At 31.9% G+C, this 21,507-nt stretch overlaps 6 protein-coding genes and 1 non-coding gene across 9 annotated transcripts; 2 read left to right on the forward strand and 5 right to left on the reverse strand.

Annotated features, from left to right (window-relative positions):
- Window positions 1–28: 28 nt before the first annotated feature.
- ARFD1A (ADP-ribosylation factor D1A) lies at window positions 29–1,212 on the reverse strand (the record flags this gene model as incomplete). Of its 2 annotated transcripts, NM_100125.2 has the most annotated exons (5): window positions 243–327; window positions 417–556; window positions 629–748; window positions 822–898; window positions 986–1,212. In NM_100125.2, 5 exons carry the CDS (start codon window positions 1,134–1,136, stop codon window positions 243–245), a joined length of 573 nt encoding a protein of 190 aa, NP_563652.1. The 2 variants fall into 2 exon arrangements, with proteins under 2 accessions (NP_001323025.1, NP_563652.1); NM_001331339.1 differs by lacking the exon at window positions 629–748 and having other exon boundaries at window positions 29–556; window positions 986–1,136.
- Window positions 1,213–1,573: 361 nt separating this feature from the next.
- Window positions 1,574–2,196, reverse strand: NIMIN1 (NIM1-interacting 1). The gene has a single exon (NM_100126.4). It carries the CDS (start codon window positions 2,135–2,137, stop codon window positions 1,709–1,711), a length of 429 nt encoding a protein of 142 aa, NP_563653.2. The 5' UTR covers window positions 2,138–2,196; the 3' UTR covers window positions 1,574–1,708.
- A 5,923-nt stretch (window positions 2,197–8,119) lies between these two features.
- On the reverse strand, window positions 8,120–10,925 carry AT1G02460 (Pectin lyase-like superfamily protein). The gene is made up of 6 exons (NM_100127.3): window positions 10,301–10,925; window positions 10,024–10,191; window positions 9,794–9,841; window positions 9,502–9,709; window positions 9,156–9,240; window positions 8,120–9,064 (listed from the first exon to the last, which is right to left on the reverse strand). Exons 1-6 carry the CDS (start codon window positions 10,754–10,756, stop codon window positions 8,554–8,556), a joined length of 1,476 nt encoding a protein of 491 aa, NP_563654.1. The 5' UTR covers window positions 10,757–10,925; the 3' UTR covers window positions 8,120–8,553.
- Window positions 10,926–15,421: 4,496 nt separating this feature from the next.
- On the reverse strand, window positions 15,422–17,378 carry AT1G02470 (Polyketide cyclase/dehydrase and lipid transport superfamily protein). Of its 2 annotated transcripts, NM_100128.5 has the most exons (7): window positions 16,989–17,378; window positions 16,804–16,903; window positions 16,182–16,277; window positions 16,035–16,087; window positions 15,871–15,919; window positions 15,731–15,778; window positions 15,422–15,647 (listed from the first exon to the last, which is right to left on the reverse strand). In NM_100128.5, exons 1-7 carry the CDS (start codon window positions 17,228–17,230, stop codon window positions 15,573–15,575), a joined length of 663 nt encoding a protein of 220 aa, NP_563655.1. In that variant the 5' UTR covers window positions 17,231–17,378; the 3' UTR covers window positions 15,422–15,572. The 2 variants fall into 2 exon arrangements, with proteins under 2 accessions (NP_563655.1, NP_001318905.1); NM_001331340.1 differs by lacking the exon at window positions 15,422–15,647 and having other exon boundaries at window positions 15,682–15,778; window positions 16,989–17,355.
- AT1G02475 (Polyketide cyclase/dehydrase and lipid transport superfamily protein) lies at window positions 17,356–19,079 on the reverse strand. The gene is made up of 8 exons (NM_100129.4): window positions 18,750–19,079; window positions 18,549–18,648; window positions 18,362–18,457; window positions 18,210–18,262; window positions 18,079–18,127; window positions 17,928–17,975; window positions 17,763–17,841; window positions 17,356–17,691 (listed from the first exon to the last, which is right to left on the reverse strand). The coding sequence occupies exons 1-7, from the start codon at window positions 18,986–18,988 to the stop codon at window positions 17,767–17,769; spliced, it is 660 nt and encodes a 219-aa protein (NP_563656.1). The 5' UTR covers window positions 18,989–19,079; the 3' UTR covers window positions 17,356–17,691; window positions 17,763–17,766.
- A 71-nt stretch (window positions 19,080–19,150) lies between these two features.
- AT1G02480 lies at window positions 19,151–19,223 on the forward strand. Its single transcript has one exon. It is a non-coding gene; the product is annotated as a tRNA-Phe (tRNA).
- Window positions 19,224–20,225: 1,002 nt separating this feature from the next.
- Window positions 20,226–20,523, forward strand: AT1G02490 (uncharacterized protein). Its single transcript, NM_001331341.1, has one exon. It carries the CDS (start codon window positions 20,275–20,277, stop codon window positions 20,389–20,391), a length of 117 nt encoding a protein of 38 aa, NP_001318906.1. The 5' UTR covers window positions 20,226–20,274; the 3' UTR covers window positions 20,392–20,523.
- The last annotated feature ends 984 nt before the right edge of the window (window positions 20,524–21,507 follow it).

Below are 21,507 nucleotides of genomic sequence, written 5' to 3' on the forward strand. Positions count from 1 at the left end.
AGGTTCATATAGTTTGGTTTCAGATGTGCTTTTGGATTTGCTTTGTGACTTGGCTAAAGTCGAAGAAGCTGAGAAATGTTTGCTTGAGATGGTTAAGAAAGGTCATAGACCGAGTAATTTCTCGCTTAAAAGGATCAAGTTGTTGTTGGAGCTAGCGAATAAGCACGATGAGGTTAATAACTTGTTACAGAAGATGGCTATTTTCGGTACAGAGATTCCGCGTTAAAAATCAGGACTCGTTCTTACATTCTTTCAGCATTTTTCAACAGCCAGTCGAGTCCTTCATGTAAACCATCACCAGAGAATGCACATGAGCTCTGGACATGCCTAGCAAGCGAAAGTCAAAAGTCAGATCATCAGAAGAATCAATCCTATTCGCAAAGTTATAGTCTTGTAAGGTTTTCTTATTTTCTTACCAGTTTCTCTGCCAGTTTTTTTTACGAAGACTAGTGAGATCTAGCTTGTTACTGATCTCAGAAGCAGACATAGCACCAGGAACTTCATGCTTGTTTCCATATACAAGAACAGGCGCATTGTCCGGTACACTCCCTTGTATCTATAATACAGAACATCAAACATTAGATTATTTGACTTGCTCAATGTTTAGAGAAGTAAGGTTTCTTTGCACCTCATCGATCACCACGTTAAGAAAATCTTTCGTCTCTTCTATTTGATCTCTGCCCGTGCTGTCGACTACAAGCACAAGCCCCGCTATTTCTTGGAACCAGTGTTTCCATAATGGAAACCACTGAAATATTTTATTAAATTACCCATCATCAGGTATGCTCGTAATGTTTCTAAAATTAGTAACTTTCTCTTACCATGTAACATTGTTGGCCGCCCATTTCCCAAAAGCATAAGTTTGAATCCTTGTATTTTACACTTTCCACATTCAATCCTAGAAACAATGATCCGTTTTAAAGGAATTCATAGAGAAGACTAGATTCAAGATCAGAAAAAAACAAAGAGTGATAAAGAGACTTACCAACAGTAGGCATGGTTGTGGTAAGGGTTTCTCCGGTTTTGAATTTGTGCATTATTGATGATTTTCCGGTACCGCCGAGACCAAACAACACGATCCTCGCTTCTTCTTGGTGAAAAAAACCGGCAAATGGCTTTCCCAGAGTCGTCCCCATTTTTTTCTGGTTCTTGCAACGAAGTTGACTTTTTTTGGCTTTGGAAAATATGAATCACAAGGAGAGTCCTTGAGAGAGTTTTTCAAAGTCAAGTGGTGGTTAAAGCTTAAGAGTTCAGAGTTGTCTAGTCTGTTTCAAGATCCGAGGAATCACAATCAAAAGTCATCTGGTTGACTTTTGGATTATTAGTTGTCCGATTCATATTTGTTTATGCAACTAGTTGCGTATTTGTTATAATCTTTATATTTGACTAGATAACAAATCTGGTCAGCAAAAAAGGTTTAAAGTAATGATCTTCTTAAACAGATAATTATACAACACATAAAATTTAAACAAACTTTGCAATATTCAATTCTTACAGAATGATAAATTTTATTGGTTTTGGTTTTGCTCTAAAGAATTACGGTTTACCGAATCAATCCCATCTGACAGGATGTTTTGCCTCACGATTCTTTTGAGTTTATTCATTTTAAAGTTAATTATCGGACATTTTAGTTAAATGAAGGATTTAATAATCACAACGCTAACAAATGAAACATGGACAATTAAAAATAGATTAAAACTAATTGCTACTACAATGCAAGATTAAGATCTAAAGCCTTGTCTTCGTTTCGCTCTTCTGTTTGATCTTCTTCTTGTTCCACCTTTGTATTTTCTTCCTTGTGATCCGAAACAAACATCAATGGCGGCTTCAAACCCGTACGACACTGAGAGAAATCCTCCGGCTGAAACGCCGGAACTACTATACCGGACCTTTCTCCGCCGTTAGATTTCCTCCTCACGACGCCAGAATTTTCAGCTAACTCTTCTCGTCTACGTTTCCGTGCTTCTTGATAGTGTTTGATAAGCTTAAAGAACGTATCAATCTTCTTCTCTTCTTCCTCTTCTTCGTCTTCTCTTACTCTCTTATCAACCCTGATCGTCTCTTTGCTCTCCACATTCTCATCCTTGCTCATGGTCTCTAGGGAATAATTGTATAAACTAAATTGTTTAGGATACATTTAGAGAAAGTGATTGATTTTGGAGAGTGAAGAAGGCAAATAATCCTTTTCGTCTGATGACTTTCTTTTAAAGGAAAAAAATTAGTCATCACGAAACTTCTTAGAAAAAGACTAAAACACCCTGTCCCCACCTCTTTTACTCTTTAGTCCTTTTAGTTTCCTAGTTACAATTTAAACCACAAAAAACGAAAATTGGAGATATTTTTCCAAGTTAGTTAGGATATTTAATTTCGAAACTTTATAAATGGGTTTTTTGGTTCCCTGTAAATTCAAAATAGTAATCATAATTTTTATAATTGTTAAAAAAGGGACCAGGGGTAAAAGAGTAAAAGAACGCGGAGATATCAACGTTAAAATTACGTCAGATGATGATGTGTTTGGGATGACAACGTGACATGAAGCGGTTACGAGATGATGTCACAATGATGACGTAATCTATACAACACTAATCTACTTGGATATACTTTTGAAATAAAGAAAGACTCTAATCATCAAAAACTTGACTTGATGCGTTTACTTTACTCGTGGTTGGTCTTGGAGAGATATTCTAGTAGATCCGAGTGTACAGCACTCTATTACTATCAACCGTTAGATCTAATATTTCAGGCATATGTTTTTGAATCTAAGGATGGAGAATACCATAATGCTTGAAAAGGTTGATATATTAACGTACTATTTTACTATTAAATTGTGAATGATGAGGTTATATAAAAGATTTGTCGAATAAAATCTCATATTGTCGGCCACTTGTATGTAAATTAAATTAATTTGTATATGTGAAATTTGTGTGGAACAATTGGATTCCAACGAAGAACATTTTTTCCCCTATTTTTGGTATTTTAAATGAATGGTAATTAGATTACCTCTATTGATGTTACATAAACAAAAAGAAACTAGATTTTAACCCGCGGTATATCGCGGGACGATTTATTTTTAAAAATAATATATATTAAAACTTGCAAATTTTATTTTTATAAAATATTTATATTTTACAGTTTATAATTGTTATTAAGTAACGCTATACCACGAATTCATGAGACAATTGTTAAAAAAACTGAAGTTTTGACCCCTATTAAAACAGCATATTAATAATATTTTAAAATTTTATAAATATTGATTCAAATACATCCACCATATAACCCAATTCCAAAATAAAACACGTTCTGTAATTTCTTTAGGCGTCCCATGATTTTTTTTTAAAGTAGTAATTTTTAAAATTTAAGAATTATTTTTTATATATAAAAGTTTTGCAAATTGTATCATTCTCTAATACATTTATATTTTATAGTTTAATTTTATATATAGTAACATTATACATACCACATAACATTTTTGGTTTTATATAATTTTTTCTAAATTAGGATGATTTGATATGTTTAATATTAGTGGTCTTAAAATTAATGATTTAACCCATATTGAAACGGTGGATTAATTATATTTTACTTTTTTATTAATGTTGATTCAAAAACTCGTCCCTCCATGTTGACTCTGAATTATAATCTAAACATTTTAGCTAATAACATAAGAGTGCACCATATTTATTTAATAGGGGAATGTACCATATGACCTGAATGCATTTTTATCCAAATCCACCAAAACATTCTTGCAAAAATACTATAGAGATAAGAAACGATAGTCGGTTTTGATAGATATAAGATTAGCAAATATATTAGTTAGCTTAAATTAGTTAAAGAATACAAATTAAAAAGGTATATTACACTTTATTCAAATATAGTATCAAAACTTATATAACACAGAGATTTGATAATTTTTTAATTGTTGAATACTTTTTTTTTGTGCTAATTTTTATGTGATTAAGATTTAATTGATTTCATATATAAAATATTAAATTGACTTATTTGTTTATAAGTTGGTAACATATAGATATTTGAATATTCAGTATATTTTGCTTCAGTTTAAGAAATCTTTGATGACCCGTCTTTAGATTCAATAAGCCCTATAATCTAGAGATTAATCTGCAGTATACCGCAGGTAGGCTTATATTTTAGTTAAAGTAAAAACTTTTATTGTAAAGATGATTTAAAAATATATGATATTATTTTATTTGATTTTAAATGTATAGTAAACTGTGAGTTGTATATGTTTTGTTGATATTATCTATATTGTTTAGTGTTTAAGATTATACACTTGTAGTTTGATTGTTAATTTAAGAGTTTCACATGTAGTATACCATCTTATATTAATATCGATCTAAACCCGTCAATTTTAGGATTTTCCAGCTTGTATTAAAAATTGAATCACATCTAATATGTTATTAACTATTGTAGTATATAAGATTATAAATTTTCAATATAATATGTATGAAATTGAATATAAATATTTCAAATTTATGTTCCGTTACTCAGTAGAAAATTTTCTTAAATCTATTTTTCACCCGTTATAATATTATTTCATGTATTGAACAGTTTATATTCGTTTTTAAAAATTCAAATTATAGCATCTGCAAAAAAACTCTAATTATGATGATATTATTTTTCCGTAAAAATAGAATCATATAAAGATGAGAAGTGAACTATAATAATTAATAAAAAATTAATATGATAATTTAGATACCAAATATAATTTGTTGATTTTAATTGGTTACTTTTTTGGAAATTAATAACGTATTTTGTTTTTCTAATTAAATTAAATTAATTAAAATATAGATATCAAATCTTATATGTTGATTTTGATTGGCTATTATTTTTGGAAATTAATAATGTATTTCGTTTTTTAATTAATTTAATTAATTAAATTAGTATTTGACTTTTTAATCCTTAAAGAGATAAATTAATTTACTCTTTAAAATTTTATTTCTAATGGCATACCTATGTAATTACTTACAAAAATTAAGGTTACATAAAATATACTTCCCAAATAATATAGTAGGATCTCTGTTTTTCCACAGTTAATTTTTTTGTGTGAAAGGTTTTATTAGTTAGTTTTTTTTTTTGAATATTGAGACTCACTGTTCGTTTCTTTGGATGACCGAATTTTTTATTATTATTTTTTGATACAGACAGGAAAAAAGGAAATATTCTTCACATGGGATATGTTTTGGTTTAGGAGGTCAATGTTTTTATATTCAATACCGAAAGAAAGAATTGAGAAATAGAAGCCCAATGTGTTTAGATATGATTTATGAAAATTGTCTTCGGAAAAGCCCAATGATTAACTGGGCTTCAGGGTATGAAGACTTTCTCAGTTCTGATTATTGCTTGTTGGGTTTTGTTAAACAATTCCTTTTACTGGAATTGGGAAAAACAAAATTCCTATAAAGGTACCTTTTCTGTTTCATATAATTCATATTTATTTTAAAATAAAATATTTTTAAATTTTGTTCCTTTCATAAGAAGTATCGTTTCACATTTTAAAGCGAAATTTATAAATTTGAAGAAAAAATTATTGTATAAACAAAGAGAATTTAAAATAATATAAAAAAGTCTGTAAAATGTGTGAATACTGATTGAAGCCGACAAACTTGCTCAAAAGCTGAAAGCGAAGAGTGAAGGAAAAAAAAAAGTGGTAGGAGTGGCTGAGATCTATGAGAAGAATCACTTTTAATTTCACTGCCACATTGTAAGAGTGTGACTGTTATAAATAAGCCTTTATGGTCTAAAAGGCATCCTTTATTCTCTCTTTTCACCTTTTGCATCCTTAATTCATCTTTATGTAAGTATCCGATCCTCTCTTTTTTTAAAAAATATAAATATACACAACATAAAACATGCATCATATATACCATGTTGGTCCATGCATGTAAAGTGCAGAGAGTTTAAGAGTTGTTGTAAAAAGCATAAGAAATTTGAACCCTTTTTTTTTTTCTATGCGTGAAGCTAGTTATCACATTTGGTTTAGTCGACCTTATACTAAAATTTAAATCTAAGCGAACAGAGACATCGGAGTTACAGAGTTGACTAATTTAGACCAGGAAACAGTCAACATAAATAATTTAGAAAGACTTATTGATAACTTAACTTAAGGAGGCAAATTTGATACGTTTCGCCTAAAAAATGGGAATGGCCTAATGTGAGGGTATGAGTGTGATGGGCATAGAGTCAGAGATAGAGTGACAATGAAGACAAGTGAGAAGAAGAATCTTTATACTTGATGAGCTAACCAAGAAAACTAGGCTATGTTGTTATCATTTCCACTCTCTTATTTCATTTCTTTATTTATTCCTTACCAGCTTACCATGATTGGTCATTTTTAGTAAGCTTTTGATGAGAACTCACCGATATACCTTTTTGTCTTAACAACAAGCACACTTCTGATGTATCAAGCAAGCTATATATATCACTTTAGATTTCCGTTAGGTGTCTTATAGTTCTCAGATTAGTGGGTTAGTATACACTAATTTATTAAACATATGGAGAATTGTTTTTTTTGTTCATAAAAAACGTATATAGACTAAAGGTTAAATTTAAATACTTAAAATTGAGATTGCGTGGTCACACTGAAAAAGGGAGAATCGGAGGTGGGTGTGTCTAACATTCCAATTGCGACCCACCAAACTTCTCCATTTGTTATAAATTATACTATTTTAATGTAAGATAATATATTCATAATACATATACAAAAACAAGAGTCAGAATTTAGAGTCCTGCTGACCAAAAATATAACTTAGAAATTAGAATCTTCGAGTGGCTTTGTAAGCTTTTCCAGTTTCCTTAACCCCCAAAAGAAGTTACATCTTTATGCCTAACATACCAAGTACATGCATACAGTATTTAAGTGAATTTGTATAGTTTTTAAAAAAAAAAATAGTTTGTTGAAATGATCACAAACACATAATACTTTTTTTTTGTCAAACACATAAAATACTAGTATTACATTAGGTTTCTTACTAATGAAATCCTTAATGTCCTAGTATATGTGTTTATTCATATTACAATTACGATCCTATAAAAATTGAAGTTTGTTTCATGAAGATCAGCAGCTTTCACAATCAATGGATTCTATATATGCATGCATACATTTATATTTATGTGTAACTGAAGATATGTGTGCTTTAGTGGCTGCGCGTGCAGAGGTAAACCAGGTTAGCTTTAAACAAGTTGATCATAAGATATCAACTTTAGAAGTCCAAAAGTAAAAAAAAAAGGAACTCGACACTAAATAATTAATCTTCAAAGGAAAATTCGTTGGAAAAGATAAATACAATTTTGGTTTCAAAAGGAAATTGTCTGGTCAAAAGGGGAAATTGTTGTTAATTCGTTCTATTTGGTCCATCTTGTAATTTTGAAACGTTTATTTGTTTCATGGATTTTAATTACTATAATAAATTAAGAGCTTTTTTTTTTTTTATGAAAATTAAATAGGTTTTGATTTATAGTTTGCACATTAGGGTTAAACTACGATAGCAACTCAATCATCTTTACGTGCAAAACATTAACAACGATAATTTGCACATTAAGGTTAAACGGTAACATTTTTGTGCAAGTAGCTAATTGTATGCCTGTGTGCCCTATCAAATTTCCCACTTAAAGAATGTGTGTTTACTATTTACAAAAGTCTTATATAAAGAATTATTTTTATAGCTTTCAATAATAATAACCGACCGAATTGAACACTACTAAATTTTCTGTTGGGGAAAAAACTACTAAAGTAAAAAGATTTGATTTTCCAAACTACTATACCTGTTAGTCTTTTATTACGATGATTTGACAAATGATTAACTGGATACATATATATTCTTGACTATGAAAGCTACACGTCGAGAGATCGATGAACAATATGCTTGAGTGCTTTCAATATACATTTTCCTTTTCGTTGCATTTAATATAATATCTAAGTACTAAGAGACAAAGACAACCTCCAAAAGTTGGAATATTCTCTATACTTTCTACTCAAAGAACCCACTAGTTTATATTTATTCTCACATTATATAATTGGTCACCACACAATTAGCTTATCTAATGTTATAATAGCTAGATATAGAGAAAAAAAAAAAAAATCTACGACCCATTTAAAATTTTAGGAGTTCTATTGTACAAATATTTATTACTTCTTTCTATTTTTTTGTTTAACGTATCTTTGAAACAAAATTAAAATAGAGAAATACATGAGAAACCCACGAGCAACAGCTATAACAATGAAGTCAAACAAAGAAAAAAGAAAGCAGGCCATATCCATGGTGACATATAACATTGAAGCAAAACACACATGCAGTCTTACTATTAATCACTCCATCATTAGCAAAACAACACTATAGAATCATCATATATGAAAATTAAACATGATCATAGAGTTTTCTTAAAAACTATTAGGAGAGGTAAAAAAAACGTACCACTCCTCAACGAAGAATCATCATCAAACCTATCCACATTTTTTCTCTCTAAAATCTCGTAAAAAGTTTAGAATACTGTCTAGCTCAATTACTTTTCTTATCTTTACGATCCGATGTATGAAGCAACTCACGATGAACCACACTTGTCAACAAGAGATCCTTGCAACCCCTTGGGAGGATCGGACATGAGACACCAAACCGGAGGAATCGAAAGCTCTTCCGCAATTCCATAAGCATTCCAACAAAACGGATCCAAAACGATTTCGCCTTTGGCAGGAAGCAATTCGATGTCGGAAAGAGTTAGATTTGTGCATGGTACTGCATCGCTGCATCCAAAATGCATCGGGGGACTTCGAATATCGTAAGTTCCTTTGATGCCTTGGTATGCAATATCAGACACAAAAACCGCTGATGTTTTGTTAGCACAATCTTTGGTCATACAATAGTATTGGTCAATAATTATCGGGTTACGGACTGAGTCCACGTGGATGTTGTTGAATGTCACGCCTGAGACCGAACCGGACCCACCTTGCCATGTTTTGATCCTAACTCCATTGTCAGAGTATTTTATGACCGAATCTCTAACCGTTATATTTGAGACACATGCTCGTGAGTTGTGATTGCCCAAACTTCCGATACTGAAAAATAGTTATTAATCAGGATCAATGAGATAATTAACAAATGTTTTTAATTTAGTTAATCATGATTTAAAAGAGAGAGATAATAAACCTAATTCCATGGCCACCGGGTCCACAAGTTAGATTCCGTATATCAACGTCGTATGATCCGGAGCCAATCGATACACAATCATCTCCTGCAAAATGGATGTATGAATTTAATTATTCAGACAATAATCATTCCTTCCTTTTGTTTCTTACTTTAAAAAAAAAAAACTTTAATTTTATTCTAAATAAAGACACGTTAAATATATTAAAAGCCGGTTAGCCCACTTAACCCATCGGTTTAGTTAACCGACTTTACCAAAATCACGGCATATAAATATATATATATATATATATATATATATATATTTTGGCGGCTACCAAACTTTGATATAAAATAAAAATGGGTTTACCATTGGAGATAATGGAATTGTAGATGGTAACGGAGTTAGAGTTTTCGATGTGGATCCCATCGGTGTTGGGACTTAACGGTGGAGCAGTGATGTGAAGGGACTCAACGTGAACTCCTTGACATCCGTCGAATCTGAAATGAAACTGCGGGCTGTTTTTTATCTGTAGACCTTCCACCCTTAGATTCGAGCTCATAAAGAACCTCAAAGCCTGCATGTAATTCAATTAATTATTTAACTGGTTTATTAATAAGAATTTTTTTAAATTGGTCTATAAAGGTTACGTCGAACTTACAATGGGGCTATCGCAAGGACCGGTAACAATTGCTGATTTGTTGACACTCTGTATAGAAATATAGCAAACTAATTAGTAATTTAAATTCTATATGTTGATTTCATTTTGAAAACTTAAGCGTACTTTTGAAAATTAACTTTAACGAAAATAGAGTCATAAAACAAAATAAAATGGTGATTAATTGGAAAATATTCATACTGAAAATGTCGTAATTAATTAGTGTAATTTACCCGGTGAGGTTTACAGGGAAGATCCCACCACTTTTGTCCCCTGCCGTCGATAACTCCTTCGCCTTTCAAAGCCATTCCGTTGACTCTATAGAACACAAGCCATTGTCTCTTACTTATATTGCTCGGCCACGACTCTGGTCCATCGGGTGTTACAATGGTCCCATCCACCTAGCAATAATAATAATAAAAAATCAAATTTACAAACAAAAAATTTGACCCAATTATCTAAATGTTGAAAATTAAGCTTTTGAATTTTTATTTAGTAGAGAACTATTACTTGGAAAAATTGGTAGGAGCGGCAAGGACCAGTGAAAATGGTTGATTGAATCATGAATGTATAGCCGTAAGGAACAAGCAACACTGAATCGGTGTTGTTCTCGTTGTTACAAGATGAGTCCCACGCCGTTTTGAATGCTTCAGTGTCGTCGGTTTCACCGTCTCCCACCGCACCATACTTTCTAACGTTGTAGATTCCGTTGTTGTCATCTGCAGGATCGTCAGAAGGTGAGGGTGGCAGTGACGGTGCCGGTGAGTCAGGGGGACCCGGAGGAGGAGTAGGAGGCTGAGAGATGGAGGAAGATGGTGGCTTTGGTTTAGAGGAGTGGTGGTTATGGTTATTATGTTTGTGTTTCTCTTTGTGGTGATGGTTTCGAGCTTCGCTTAGAGACATTAATGTGAGAATAAGTGTCATGAAACCGAGGACTTGGTTGCGATTATAAGTAGAAGTTAACATTTTTCTTGGCTTAAAAATGTCTTTTTTTGGTGGTGATTTTGAGGTGAGTGTTTGGAGAAAAAAGTGTGTAAGAATAGAAGTCGCACTCACTAAGTTAAGAAAGCTTCTTGGAAATGTTAATGCAGCAAAAGCAGACAAGTCTGGTTCCTTTATATATACTGCAAGGTCGTGGGCTTATAGGAAGTGGAAACCGATTCCGAAATGTTGTTTTCATTTTATTTTTTTCAAAATATCAATTTTTAACAAGTGGTGTATTGATAAAGCTTACCGGGTTTTTTGGGGGTTTATTGATTATGACTGTTACTATGGTTGTGACTTACTGTAAAATTGCATATTTTATTATTTTTTATTGTGAGGAGAAAAAAGTCACCTTTGTGATGAGCTATTGAGCTTATCGTGGAACAAAAATAACTCTGCATTGTGAGTGTTTTTAAGTAGGGTGTTGTGAGTGATTTTATGATAGTTTAAGTATAATTGGCTTAAAACTCTGCTTGAAAAATTGTTACTTTTTAATTTTAGAAGTCTTAACATCTCTAAAACATACACCATTTTTTTCTGTTTTCTTTTGGGTTTCTTTCATTTTATACAAAAAATACTCAAGCAAAACGAATACGTTATCTAGTATGAAATTGGGCTGTATTCACTATTCACAATCTTACAATTTGTTATTCCGACGGATATTAATCAATGAGTCTAAACTCCTCACGGAGATTATTCACAATCTTACTATTTTTTACAGTATATGATTTTATTCACACCTTACCAATGGAGTTTAGTAATACCTGTTATCCTCTTTTAGTTAGTTTAATTTATCCCCACTTTGAAAGTCTTTTTCCGGTGGATATGTATATAGGACAGTTTCTTCAATACACGACGAAACATCAAACATATAACATGTAAAAAGAATTATTCTCCACTAGGGATAATTGGGAAAACATATGAAATGCATCTCTTAAATATTTTATTTATAGAGTTTCGTTTTTTTTTTTTAAACAAGGAAAACAAGAAGAGAATGTCCACGAGTGGGTTATATCTAACTTCTTTCGGCTTCTTCAGTGGCCCAAATCCTTTTTCATGTATTTTTTTTATATCTACAGAAAAGGTAAGGAACACATGAATTGTTAAATACATGGATAAATTCATTGGTTTATCACTCAAAATAAAATATAACCGACCAACCATTATTGATTGTATACCCAGAAAACACTATTGAGTATTGTCTGATCGTATTTGAGAATTTCACCGCCCATCTCTACACTTTTCGGTGGAAACCAATTATGTTTGGTCTCTCATCTCATATTCCTTTCTCTTTTTTGCCACTTTTCCAAAAAAAGAGTTATAATATTTGTAGCACATAAACTGAATCCATTGGATTGTTGATATCTAACCCCTATATCTAACCCCTAAACTTAAGATATGTATAGTTATATCTTATATTCAATTACTTATCTATAATTGTGGTTACATTTATTTAGTTTGATAAATTAACTAACGAAAAAGTGGAATAAACCATACAACAGAAAAGCGTAAGAAAATGATAATTACACTAACTTATCTTAGTTATTTCTAATCTAGAAATTTGTATTAATATGCGCCACCACCTGAATTTAAATTTGTATATTGCGTATTGTTGAAAAAGGTAATTAATTTTAGCTAGTTATTTGCAAAACTACGATTACTGATTTGGCTTAAGTTTTGACCAATTATCCTGATCATCGTGATAAAATATTATTCTGTTAAACAACATGCTGGTAAATAAAAATAAAAATTATTTTACTGATTAATTAGTGTTATAAGAAGCATTATTTTGAAAACAAAACTAGAACGCTTATTCTTCTCTTCATCCAATTAACTTTCATATTTTCAAAGACCAACTATTTTATGTATAATCAATATTTATCAACCAACCTCATTTACCTAATTTTTCCTTTTTAGGATATTCAGTTAAGTCACTCTAAGAATATCATATAAGAGCATAATGATAATGTATTTTTATTTTCAACAAGAGAATAATGAATTATACGTGCAGCTTCTGACCTCATCCTCCACACAGAAATGGCGGCTATAATGCGACATACTAAAGCTAATATTTATTGCCAAAAGAATTGCTTAGGCTAAGTACGGACAAATTATAAACATCATAATTAAATTGTGTACTAAATAGGTATATGCGTGTGTGTGTGTATCAAAAGGAAAGAAGTTTTTTCACATAAAAAATGTTTGTGTAACCAAAAAGAAAGCGTTAGAAGACAAGATAGTTTGTCCAATCAAATTTACTACATATATAATTAATTAGTAATATCTTAATATTTAAAAGTGTAAATATAAATTTTAAAATTCTGTAATGTCCAAAGATATTGTAAAACTTATTCTTGTTATATTATTCTCTGAGATAACTGACCTATTTGAGTATTTATTTATAGTCTACAAGAGAAAAACAAAAGTGGAATCTATATATTTTCTCAAGAATATGCTGTAGTAAAACTTTGAACTACACTAATATTAAGATCGTTTTTCTTAACAAAATGAGCGTATAGATATGTTATAACCTTATAATGTATTTTTGGAATAGTATGTTATTTGGTCACATCTGTCGAATAGTGTGTTGAAAATAGAAGGTAAAGTCACAATCTAAGATGGAGGTTGATATGAACTAGTTGGTCCATATACGGCAAGAGGCTATGTCAATTGCTTAAGAATACCTATAAGACTCTAAATGTCTATGGCTACTTTAAGAGGATGGAAGATATTGCATGCTTCTTTACAAGGATACATACATAGATAGATTCATATACATGTATGTATAACATCGTGGGGTTTGTGAAATAGGATATTATGAAAGAAGTTACATACACATATACACATGTGTTTTTAACATTGTGAGTGTGATTGTGTGAATAGAAGATATATTGGCTCTTCAAACTTCTGCCCCAATCTAGAGGATTTGGTAGATATACACTTTGCTTCATTTCGAGTGCACGTCTCCATAGTCCATACTTTGCTCCATCTTCTAATTTATCCAACAATTTTCATCTTTAAGAGGTAAATATAAGTAGAAGTGTTTCCAATTCATTGTGGGTTGACCAATAATATTATTGACTGTGTTATTATCTTCGTTCTATATAAACCAAAGCTTAGTAGAAAACTTAAATTTGAATTTCGTTTGTGTAGTTTATACTTAAAAAAATACTGTTCAATTGAAATAAAATGGGTAGACTAAATTAAAGTTGTGGCCACAATACAATGTTTATTACTTAGGCGGCTGTTTTTTTTAAAATAATATTATAGTGAAATAACTCAAGATTTTCATGTAGATATATAAAGTATATTTTAAATGGTGCATTGAAAAGTTCATGTAGGTCTCAAATTTTTGTGAGCTTATCATTGAGTTTGAGTTCTTGTTTCTTGGTGTCTTGGAATCTGGATTCTTATTTTTGTAAGCTTATCATCGATTTTCTGAACAAAAATTTAAATTTCCGAATTTCTCAATATCAACAAGTCTGGAACCCTATATAAATTGAAGAAACAATTATTTCAACCGCCTATGTTTATTAAATAGAGTGTAAAATGATGCACTGATTTTTTTTTTTTTTTTATAAATGTAAATAGTATCAAAATCACTTGTAATGCCGTTTTCGTTTTTTTTTCTTTCTACAATGCCGTTTTCGTTTAAATCAAAATGATTGTGTTTAAAAGATCCTTCAAAACAATTTAACACTGTTATTCTGTTAACTTTAGGTGTCGAAATGGCGGTTTTTAGTTAGATTTTTTTTTTTTTTGCAGATTCAGTTTTAAATCCATTTTTGCAGCTAAATTGTTTAAAACAGAAGTTGCTTACATTACTTTGCATTTTTTTCCTATAAAGATTTATATATACACAGACAAAACAAAGAGATCCGTTACAAAATTATACACAGGAGTGGAGATGTCGGCTAAATTCGAAATGATTAAAGAAGACTTGTGACATCCGCATGATTTCACCCACCCATTTACTGTTTCTTCCACTTCTCAATGGCTTTGAGAGTTGATACACTCTCTATCTCACACTATCAAGGCCCTTTCTAGAATTATCGTTAACCAAATCGATAACGGTTTTTCTTTAGACCGTAGTATAACTAAAAAGCTGTGCGAAAACGAAAATTTGGGACGGGATAAGACAAAACAGAACGGAGTGGAACTAAAAAGAATTTGTCCGTGACTCGTGGGCCAAGCCCATTAGCAACTATGAGTGATCGTATCAAAACTGATAAACAGGCAACTCTCAATTTTTTTGGTTACTCCAACTTGTAATAATAACACTTAACACTTCAACAAACAAATGATTAAAATCACTAAATCTTGTAATTAGTTGACTAACAATTTATACTAATTATTAAAGGTGGGCCTATAATCCGGAAGAACAAGCCAAACTAACTTTTAAAAGTTAAACTCTCGTTTTGTTTATAAATTTGATTAGGTTTATTATTTTCAAAATCAAAAATAAAACGATCGAACAGTGATTTATCTATAACCATATCAAACTGAATTAAAAAAGATTTCATTTAATTTCATTTTTTTATAAAACTGAAAAACCTTAAACCGGATTTCTTACTTCTAAAGTTCTACTAATTGTTTTAAATTGATTTTTCCCTCCAAAATTAACCAAAAATAGCAATCGTTATGATCTTCTAGAAAAGATTGACTTTAGATTATTTACTTTTCAGTAAATTAGTATGAACAACATTACATATTCAAAAATAAATTACATAAAAACAATTTATTTGGCTAAAGCAAAAGATGAAAGTAAGTTTTCTGGTAATGATTCTTGACTTTTGCGTTAAATGGTCTTCACGAAAGCAGCAAAACGTTCCAATCCTCCACGAATAATCTTCTCCATAAACGGTTTCATTGCCTAAATTTTTTGTTAAACACAAATAAATACATTAACAGGTTTAATTATAAGTCATGATACACAATTTGTCAAAATAGGCTTACAAATGCAACTGGAGCAAAAGCATTTGGAACTTCATATGAAAAACTAATCTGAAAAAAAAGAAGAAGATAGTGGCTAAATGAAACTTAACACAATTTGAACTTTTATCATACAAGTGAAAAGGACAAGATAACTAACTAACCTCTACTAAACACGAGGAAGGGCCTCTTGGGAAAAATCGAACACTGCCTCTGTTTTTATAAATAAAGAAAAAATATTGAAGTTGAATTAAACGATCAAGCAATCACTTTCACAGAGAGATTGAAACTATCGTTCTGTTTTCTAAACCAAATTTCTTGAGTTTACCTATTTTCAAAGCCTTCGATAGATCTCCAATGTATCTTTCGATCTGGAATTGGCTGTTAGGAGGATAAAAAGATTCATTGAAATGTTAAAAATCTCTAATCAAGAAAGAAGAATCTGATTGGTTGATTGATATAATAAAAATTTTACCTGTAAATTTTTTGCGAGAAAGTGATATTCAATATTTTGTCCAAAAGACTCGAGTTTTACCAAATAACGCGATAGGTCTGGACTACCCTCCATTGCCTACGAGGAAGCAAATGATTTGTGAGCAACAAACGACTCTGTTTTTTAGAGTTAAAGAACAAAAAAAATACAGGAAAATGTTATTTAATACCTGAACTTTCAAAAAATGGTCAAATTAACCGTGAATTCTTGAAATGACCGTTTTATACCTCAACAAATAGTTGATTTCTAATTTAACCTATAAATTATCGTTGATTCGGCCAAATCGACTCACCATTAACACTTCTTAACAGCTCTCCTAATAGCGTAACTAACAATTGTTTTCGTCCTTAAACCAACGACAACGGCTGTTAGGCCATGTTTTGTAATGGTTGTTAGGAGCGCTATTAAGAAGTGTTAACGGTGAGTCGATTTGGCCGAGTCAACGATAAATTATAGGTTAAATTAGAAGTCAACGATAAAGTATAGGTTAAATTAGAAGTCAATTTTTTGTTGAGGTATAAAACGACAATTTCAAGAGTTTACGGTTAATTTGACCATTTTTTGAAAGTTCAGGTATTAAATAACATTTTTCCCAAAAAAATACCTCAACAGATGACAAAAATGGCATCCACTTGGGGAACATTTCTCGATCTGCGTATAACTTGTAAGCCACGGAAGCTGGTGCATCCACCACCATCTTTACCCTGCTTAATCCAAACCAAAGAATCTCTCTGAAAAGTATGAAACTTAATGAAAACAAGTATAGTTTTGTTGCCTGGAGGAACTTACGTGACGTCTTGCCATTGCATAACGGGTCTGAAAGGTTTAGGAGAAGAGGAAATTAAGAGACCATTGTTAGAGTTCAGTAGTTTTGCAGAGTTAGCTGATGAAGAAGACAACAATAATAACATTCGTGGAGAAGAAGAAGAAGATCGATGAAGCATAGATAAAACAGTTGCAGACTTTGGGATTTTTCTGAAACAAAGTGTCGATCTGGTTGTTGAAACTGTGCCAGAAGCTATTGATGACATCTCTTTTGATCTTGAGAGAAAGAGATTTAGAGTTGATCAAAATGAGTGTTCAAAGATTTAAGATGTAACCTTGTTTTTCCAAAGAGACAAGTTAGGAACAGAGACTTTTCAGCACCCATTCTCTTGAATGTGTTAGGACACTCCACGCAAAGTGTGTTGTCGTGTTTAGACAAATAAGTTAACATTGGAAAGAGAAAAGCTCTCTTTGCCGTGACTTTGTTTCTTGTTTGGTTTTGTTTTGTTCTTTTTTGGTTTCACTCAAATCAAAAACAAGATTTCTGGTTGGTTTATTGAGTTTCTCTTTTTCTTGGTGACCTAAACCACACAACTTCTGTTATGATAGAAAGAAATATTTGTCACTTTAATCATACAAAAGTTACAATAGAGATCTCCCTAATTATGAGATCTGGTATAGTTTTCAAATCACGTATATACCAAGAGAAAGATGCATACATATATTCCTGCAAAAGCAAAGTGTTGATTTTTCAGATAATGAAATGGTTTAAGTGGAGTTTAGAATAAAAAAGCTAACCTTTTTAAGTAGTTTTGGCCAAGGCTGCAAATCGTTCAAGTCCACCTCTAAGCAAGCTTTCTATAAAAGGCCGTAGTACCTGAATTGGGGAAAGTTAAGGTAATAAGAAAAACAGTCTGTGACATTCAGCTTGACATAGAGACTTTAAGGTAAAAAGATACGCACCGATGCCACAGGGGTTAATAGGGCAGGGACTTCATATGATACGGTTAGCTAAAAGATGAAACAAATTTGCAAGAAAAAAGGAAAAGCATTAGAGAACTATTCTAGTAGGATTGTGATCAAATGATGTGTGATAAAATGGAGTGTTCTTTACCTCTACGATGCACGATGAAGGACCTTTAGGAAAGAATCGAACGCTGCCTCTGCATTGGTTAAGTACCAAATGTTAGGCTCAAACAGATAATACATTAGAGTAAGATTGAACCTTTATGATCTCTTGCTTACTTATTAGGAAGACCTTCAAGAGATCTCCAATGGATTTTCTGATTAGGAGTAGGCTGCACAATAAACAACCCAACAAAAAGCCAACAGTTTTACACAATTAGTCTAAGTACCACAGAGGAGCATTGATCTAAAACAGAATGATGGATTCTTGCCTGAAGATTACGAGCAAGCCAAGAATACTTAATGTCTTGACCAAAAGCATTGTATTTGAGTGACCAACGTGATAGATCAGGCTTGTCCTTTAACACCTAACAACAGAACACAAACCGAGTTAAAATCTAAAGCAAGAAGCTTTCAAAGATTGAAACTTTGAGAGATAGATCAAAAAATCAAATCCACCTGGACAGATGAAATAAAAGGCATCCATTTAGGAAAAGATTCACGATCCAAGTAGAAATTATACGCTACTGATACTGGAACATCGACCTCCATCTTTACTCTGTTTTCTCCAAACCAACAAAGATTGAAAACAGAATCATATCAATTTCTACAAATAAAGTGGAATCGAAGCAGAGAAGAGGATAAAGGAGAGATTTTTACGAGCAGTCTTGCCACTCCATGGAAACAGAGAATCGTCGTCTCTTGGGAATGATGAATCTCGATCTGCGACTAACGGAAGAAGAGTAAGAGGAGAAGCCATTTAGGGTTTTTGGAAACAGAGGAATGAGAGAATATGAAAAGGGTTTGCGATCGAAGCAAATCGGTGATTGGATATTTGGGGTTTTACAGGTTTTGGACAAGTGATTGATCGTGTTCATGTTAATTGCTACTACAGACATTGAAGCTTCCTTAGTTTTGTCTTTGGAAGGAAAGATAAGACTAAAAACTTTAGCAACCACAAGAACTCAAATTGCTGAGTGTTACTGATTTGTCCGTATAAAATTAGAAGATAATCATGAATTTAGGGTTTGAATAAAGTGATTAATGAAACCAAAGCAAAAGCGGGGATAGCTCAGTTGGGAGAGCGTCAGACTGAAGATCTGAAGGTCGCGTGTTCGATCCACGCTCACCGCATTTTTTTAATATTGTTTATGTTTTATTCAAAGCCCATTGGATCTTTATTCTCTTTTAAATATGTGTCCATTTAGTGTGTTCTACCGAGCGCGTTTGGCCCGTATGAACGAAAGATCTGCCACAACAACTAAATTATGAAATGATAATGCAGTAGACTTTTACGAAGTGACTAAGTTAAGAATAACAGATTTACAGAATATTATTAAGGTTGATAATATCATCAAATTCTTTGAAACAAATAAGTGACCAAGAACGTGTCAATGCGCAATTCGAATCCTTAAAATAATATTTGTGAAAATAAAATAAAATTTAGCCAAGTTTTTAATCTAATATATGTCAAAACTTTATGATATCACTACAAAACTACAGACCAAAAGGACGAGATGTTCAGTTCGGTTTGACATTTTGGTTTTAAAAAAAACAAGTGGTAAATATTTAACACTTCAACTAAGTGTGGCCAAAAATTCAATTATTTTTTCGGTTGTCCGTCGTTGACCGGATTTGAAATCGTTTGGATTTAAGTGAAGATGAGTCACAACAGAGGATGGAGATCAATCCTACGATGATTGTTTGTTTGCTGAGAAGACGAGAGCATCCGGTCTAAAACGATCGTTCTGTTTAGACAAAACGAGATAATGAAAGATGAAGAATTATTTTGTTATGGTATCGAAGAAGAAGAGAGAATGATAATGGATTTAAATTTCTCAAGGAAGAAGAGAGAATGAGTGATGTTTGGAGGTCTTCATTTATAAGCATTCGCTTCTTCAAAAAAAAAAAGGAAACTTTCGATTGTTTCCTTTTCTTGTTAGGGTTGACAAAAAATAAGAAAATCTGACAACGTTCGAGAGATCTGGACCGTTTAGTTTCATCAGGTTGCAACTGTGAGATATCGGACGGTGATAATCAATTCTAAACGGTAAGTTTGTAAGATTATGCGGGACCGGGACGATCTATTTATTATACACCTCTCTGTTACAAACAAATCAGTCATATGTTTGTGGAGAACGAAAGAAGAGATGAAGATGATGGTTCTGAACCAAGCTGTTTATAAATGGAGATGATGATGTTAACTGGAACAGAGGCAGCAGTAATTGATGATCTAACAGACATTGACATCAGGCAACCAATCCTAGTCTGCGTGTGGGAGATAGAAGCGGCCTGGTTATGAGAATGTTGGAGCAATCAATTGCTTTGGTTAGGGCCAGAGCAATCATGTCATTCATCCTCAATCTTGATTCTGACCACTACATAATCTACAACTCCATGGCTCTGAGGGAAGGTGGTAGTGATGGAATCTTAATGGGCTATTTTTAACTGATTAGAAAATGGTTCTTTTTAATGTATTGGGCCACTTGGCTGAAATGGGCCTTATTGGCTATGTATCATTTTATTTCTGAGACAGACTTTTTGAAAGATAATCCTTTATGGAAAAATTGACTTTTAGAAACACAAGTTTATTTACTTACAAAAATATCCGACAACAATAGTCAATGAGGATGAGCAATTGCGCATGGGTTTTGCACACCATCGAATTTTCTTTATAAACTTAACAAAGAAAACTCTTTTTTCTCAATCACTAATCAGCTTTACTTTTCATTAGAAATCACAAAAAGTAAATAAATAAAAAATTTACTTACTGCGTAACTTATGAAGATATATTATGAGCGAGTTAGAAATACACTACCCACCTCGCCACCCAGTCACCCACTACCAAAAGAGGAGTGGCTACAAACACCTTCTAAGATGTTTGCACTTTTTGTTTCTTTTGTTTTTGAAGGATCTTATATTGTTTGTTTCATTAACAGCTTTTATATATCTGTTTCATGTAAAAGTAAAACAATAAAGTATTGATGACAAATGGTAACTCTAGTCATATATAAAATTATGAAGAATTACACACACACACACAAATAATAAAATGAAGAATATTAAGGATGTTTAGAGATTTTAATCCATTTTAAAGAATAAAGTTAAGATACGGTAGATCAAATGATGTATGTCAAAATCCTTCACCAAACCCCCCAAAGCTCTATATCATTCATTAATCAGCCGTTAAACAAAATAATCCAACGGTCACCATTAAGTCTCACCAATACCCACAATTTTTTTTGTTTGGTCATCACCAACAACCACAATTAAAAGTCTAAAATCTTCACCTACCACAAACCTCTTGCAGAGCATGAAAGTGTGTATTTTCATGTGTGCGAGTGAGTAATGAGTAATGCCTTTGTAGTAATTAAACTATTCTATTCTTTGTTTCTTAGTTGCATTGAAAACGTTTTCC

This window comes from Arabidopsis thaliana, assembly GCF_000001735.4.
Source record: "Arabidopsis thaliana chromosome 1 sequence".
In the NCBI taxonomy this organism is placed as follows: Eukaryota; Viridiplantae; Streptophyta; class Magnoliopsida; order Brassicales; family Brassicaceae; genus Arabidopsis; species Arabidopsis thaliana.

Coding starts and splice junctions, on each gene's coding strand:
- NIMIN1 (NM_100126.4), bottom strand. CDS start 2,137: ATGTATCCTAAACAATTTAGTTTATACAATTATTCCCTAGAGACCATG.
- AT1G02470 (NM_100128.5), bottom strand. CDS start 17,230: ATGTCATCAATAGCTTCTGGCACAGTTTCAACAACCAGATCGACACTT. Junction 16,904..16,988: donor ATGCAATGGCAAGACGTCAC/GTAAGTTCCTCC, acceptor TGGATTAAGCAG/GGTAAAGATGGTGGTGGATG. Junction 16,088..16,181: donor TTCTCGCAAAAAATTTACAG/GTAAAATTTTTA, acceptor TCCTCCTAACAG/CCAATTCCAGATCGAAAGAT.
- AT1G02475 (NM_100129.4), bottom strand. CDS start 18,988: ATGTCTGTAGTAGCAATTAACATGAACACGATCAATCACTTGTCCAAA. Junction 18,128..18,209: donor CTTGAAGGTCTTCCTAATAA/GTAAGCAAGAGA, acceptor TAACCAATGCAG/AGGCAGCGTTCGATTCTTTC. Junction 17,976..18,078: donor CTTCATCGTGCATCGTAGAG/GTAAAGAACACT, acceptor TTCATCTTTTAG/CTAACCGTATCATATGAAGT.
- AT1G02490 (NM_001331341.1), top strand. CDS start 20,275: ATGGAGATGATGATGTTAACTGGAACAGAGGCAGCAGTAATTGATGAT.
- AT1G02460 (NM_100127.3), bottom strand. CDS start 10,756: ATGTTAACTTCTACTTATAATCGCAACCAAGTCCTCGGTTTCATGACA. Junction 10,192..10,300: donor GCTCCTACCAATTTTTCCAA/GTAATAGTTCTC, acceptor TATTATTGCTAG/GTGGATGGGACCATTGTAAC. Junction 9,065..9,155: donor CCCGGTGGCCATGGAATTAG/GTTTATTATCTC, acceptor ACTATTTTTCAG/TATCGGAAGTTTGGGCAATC.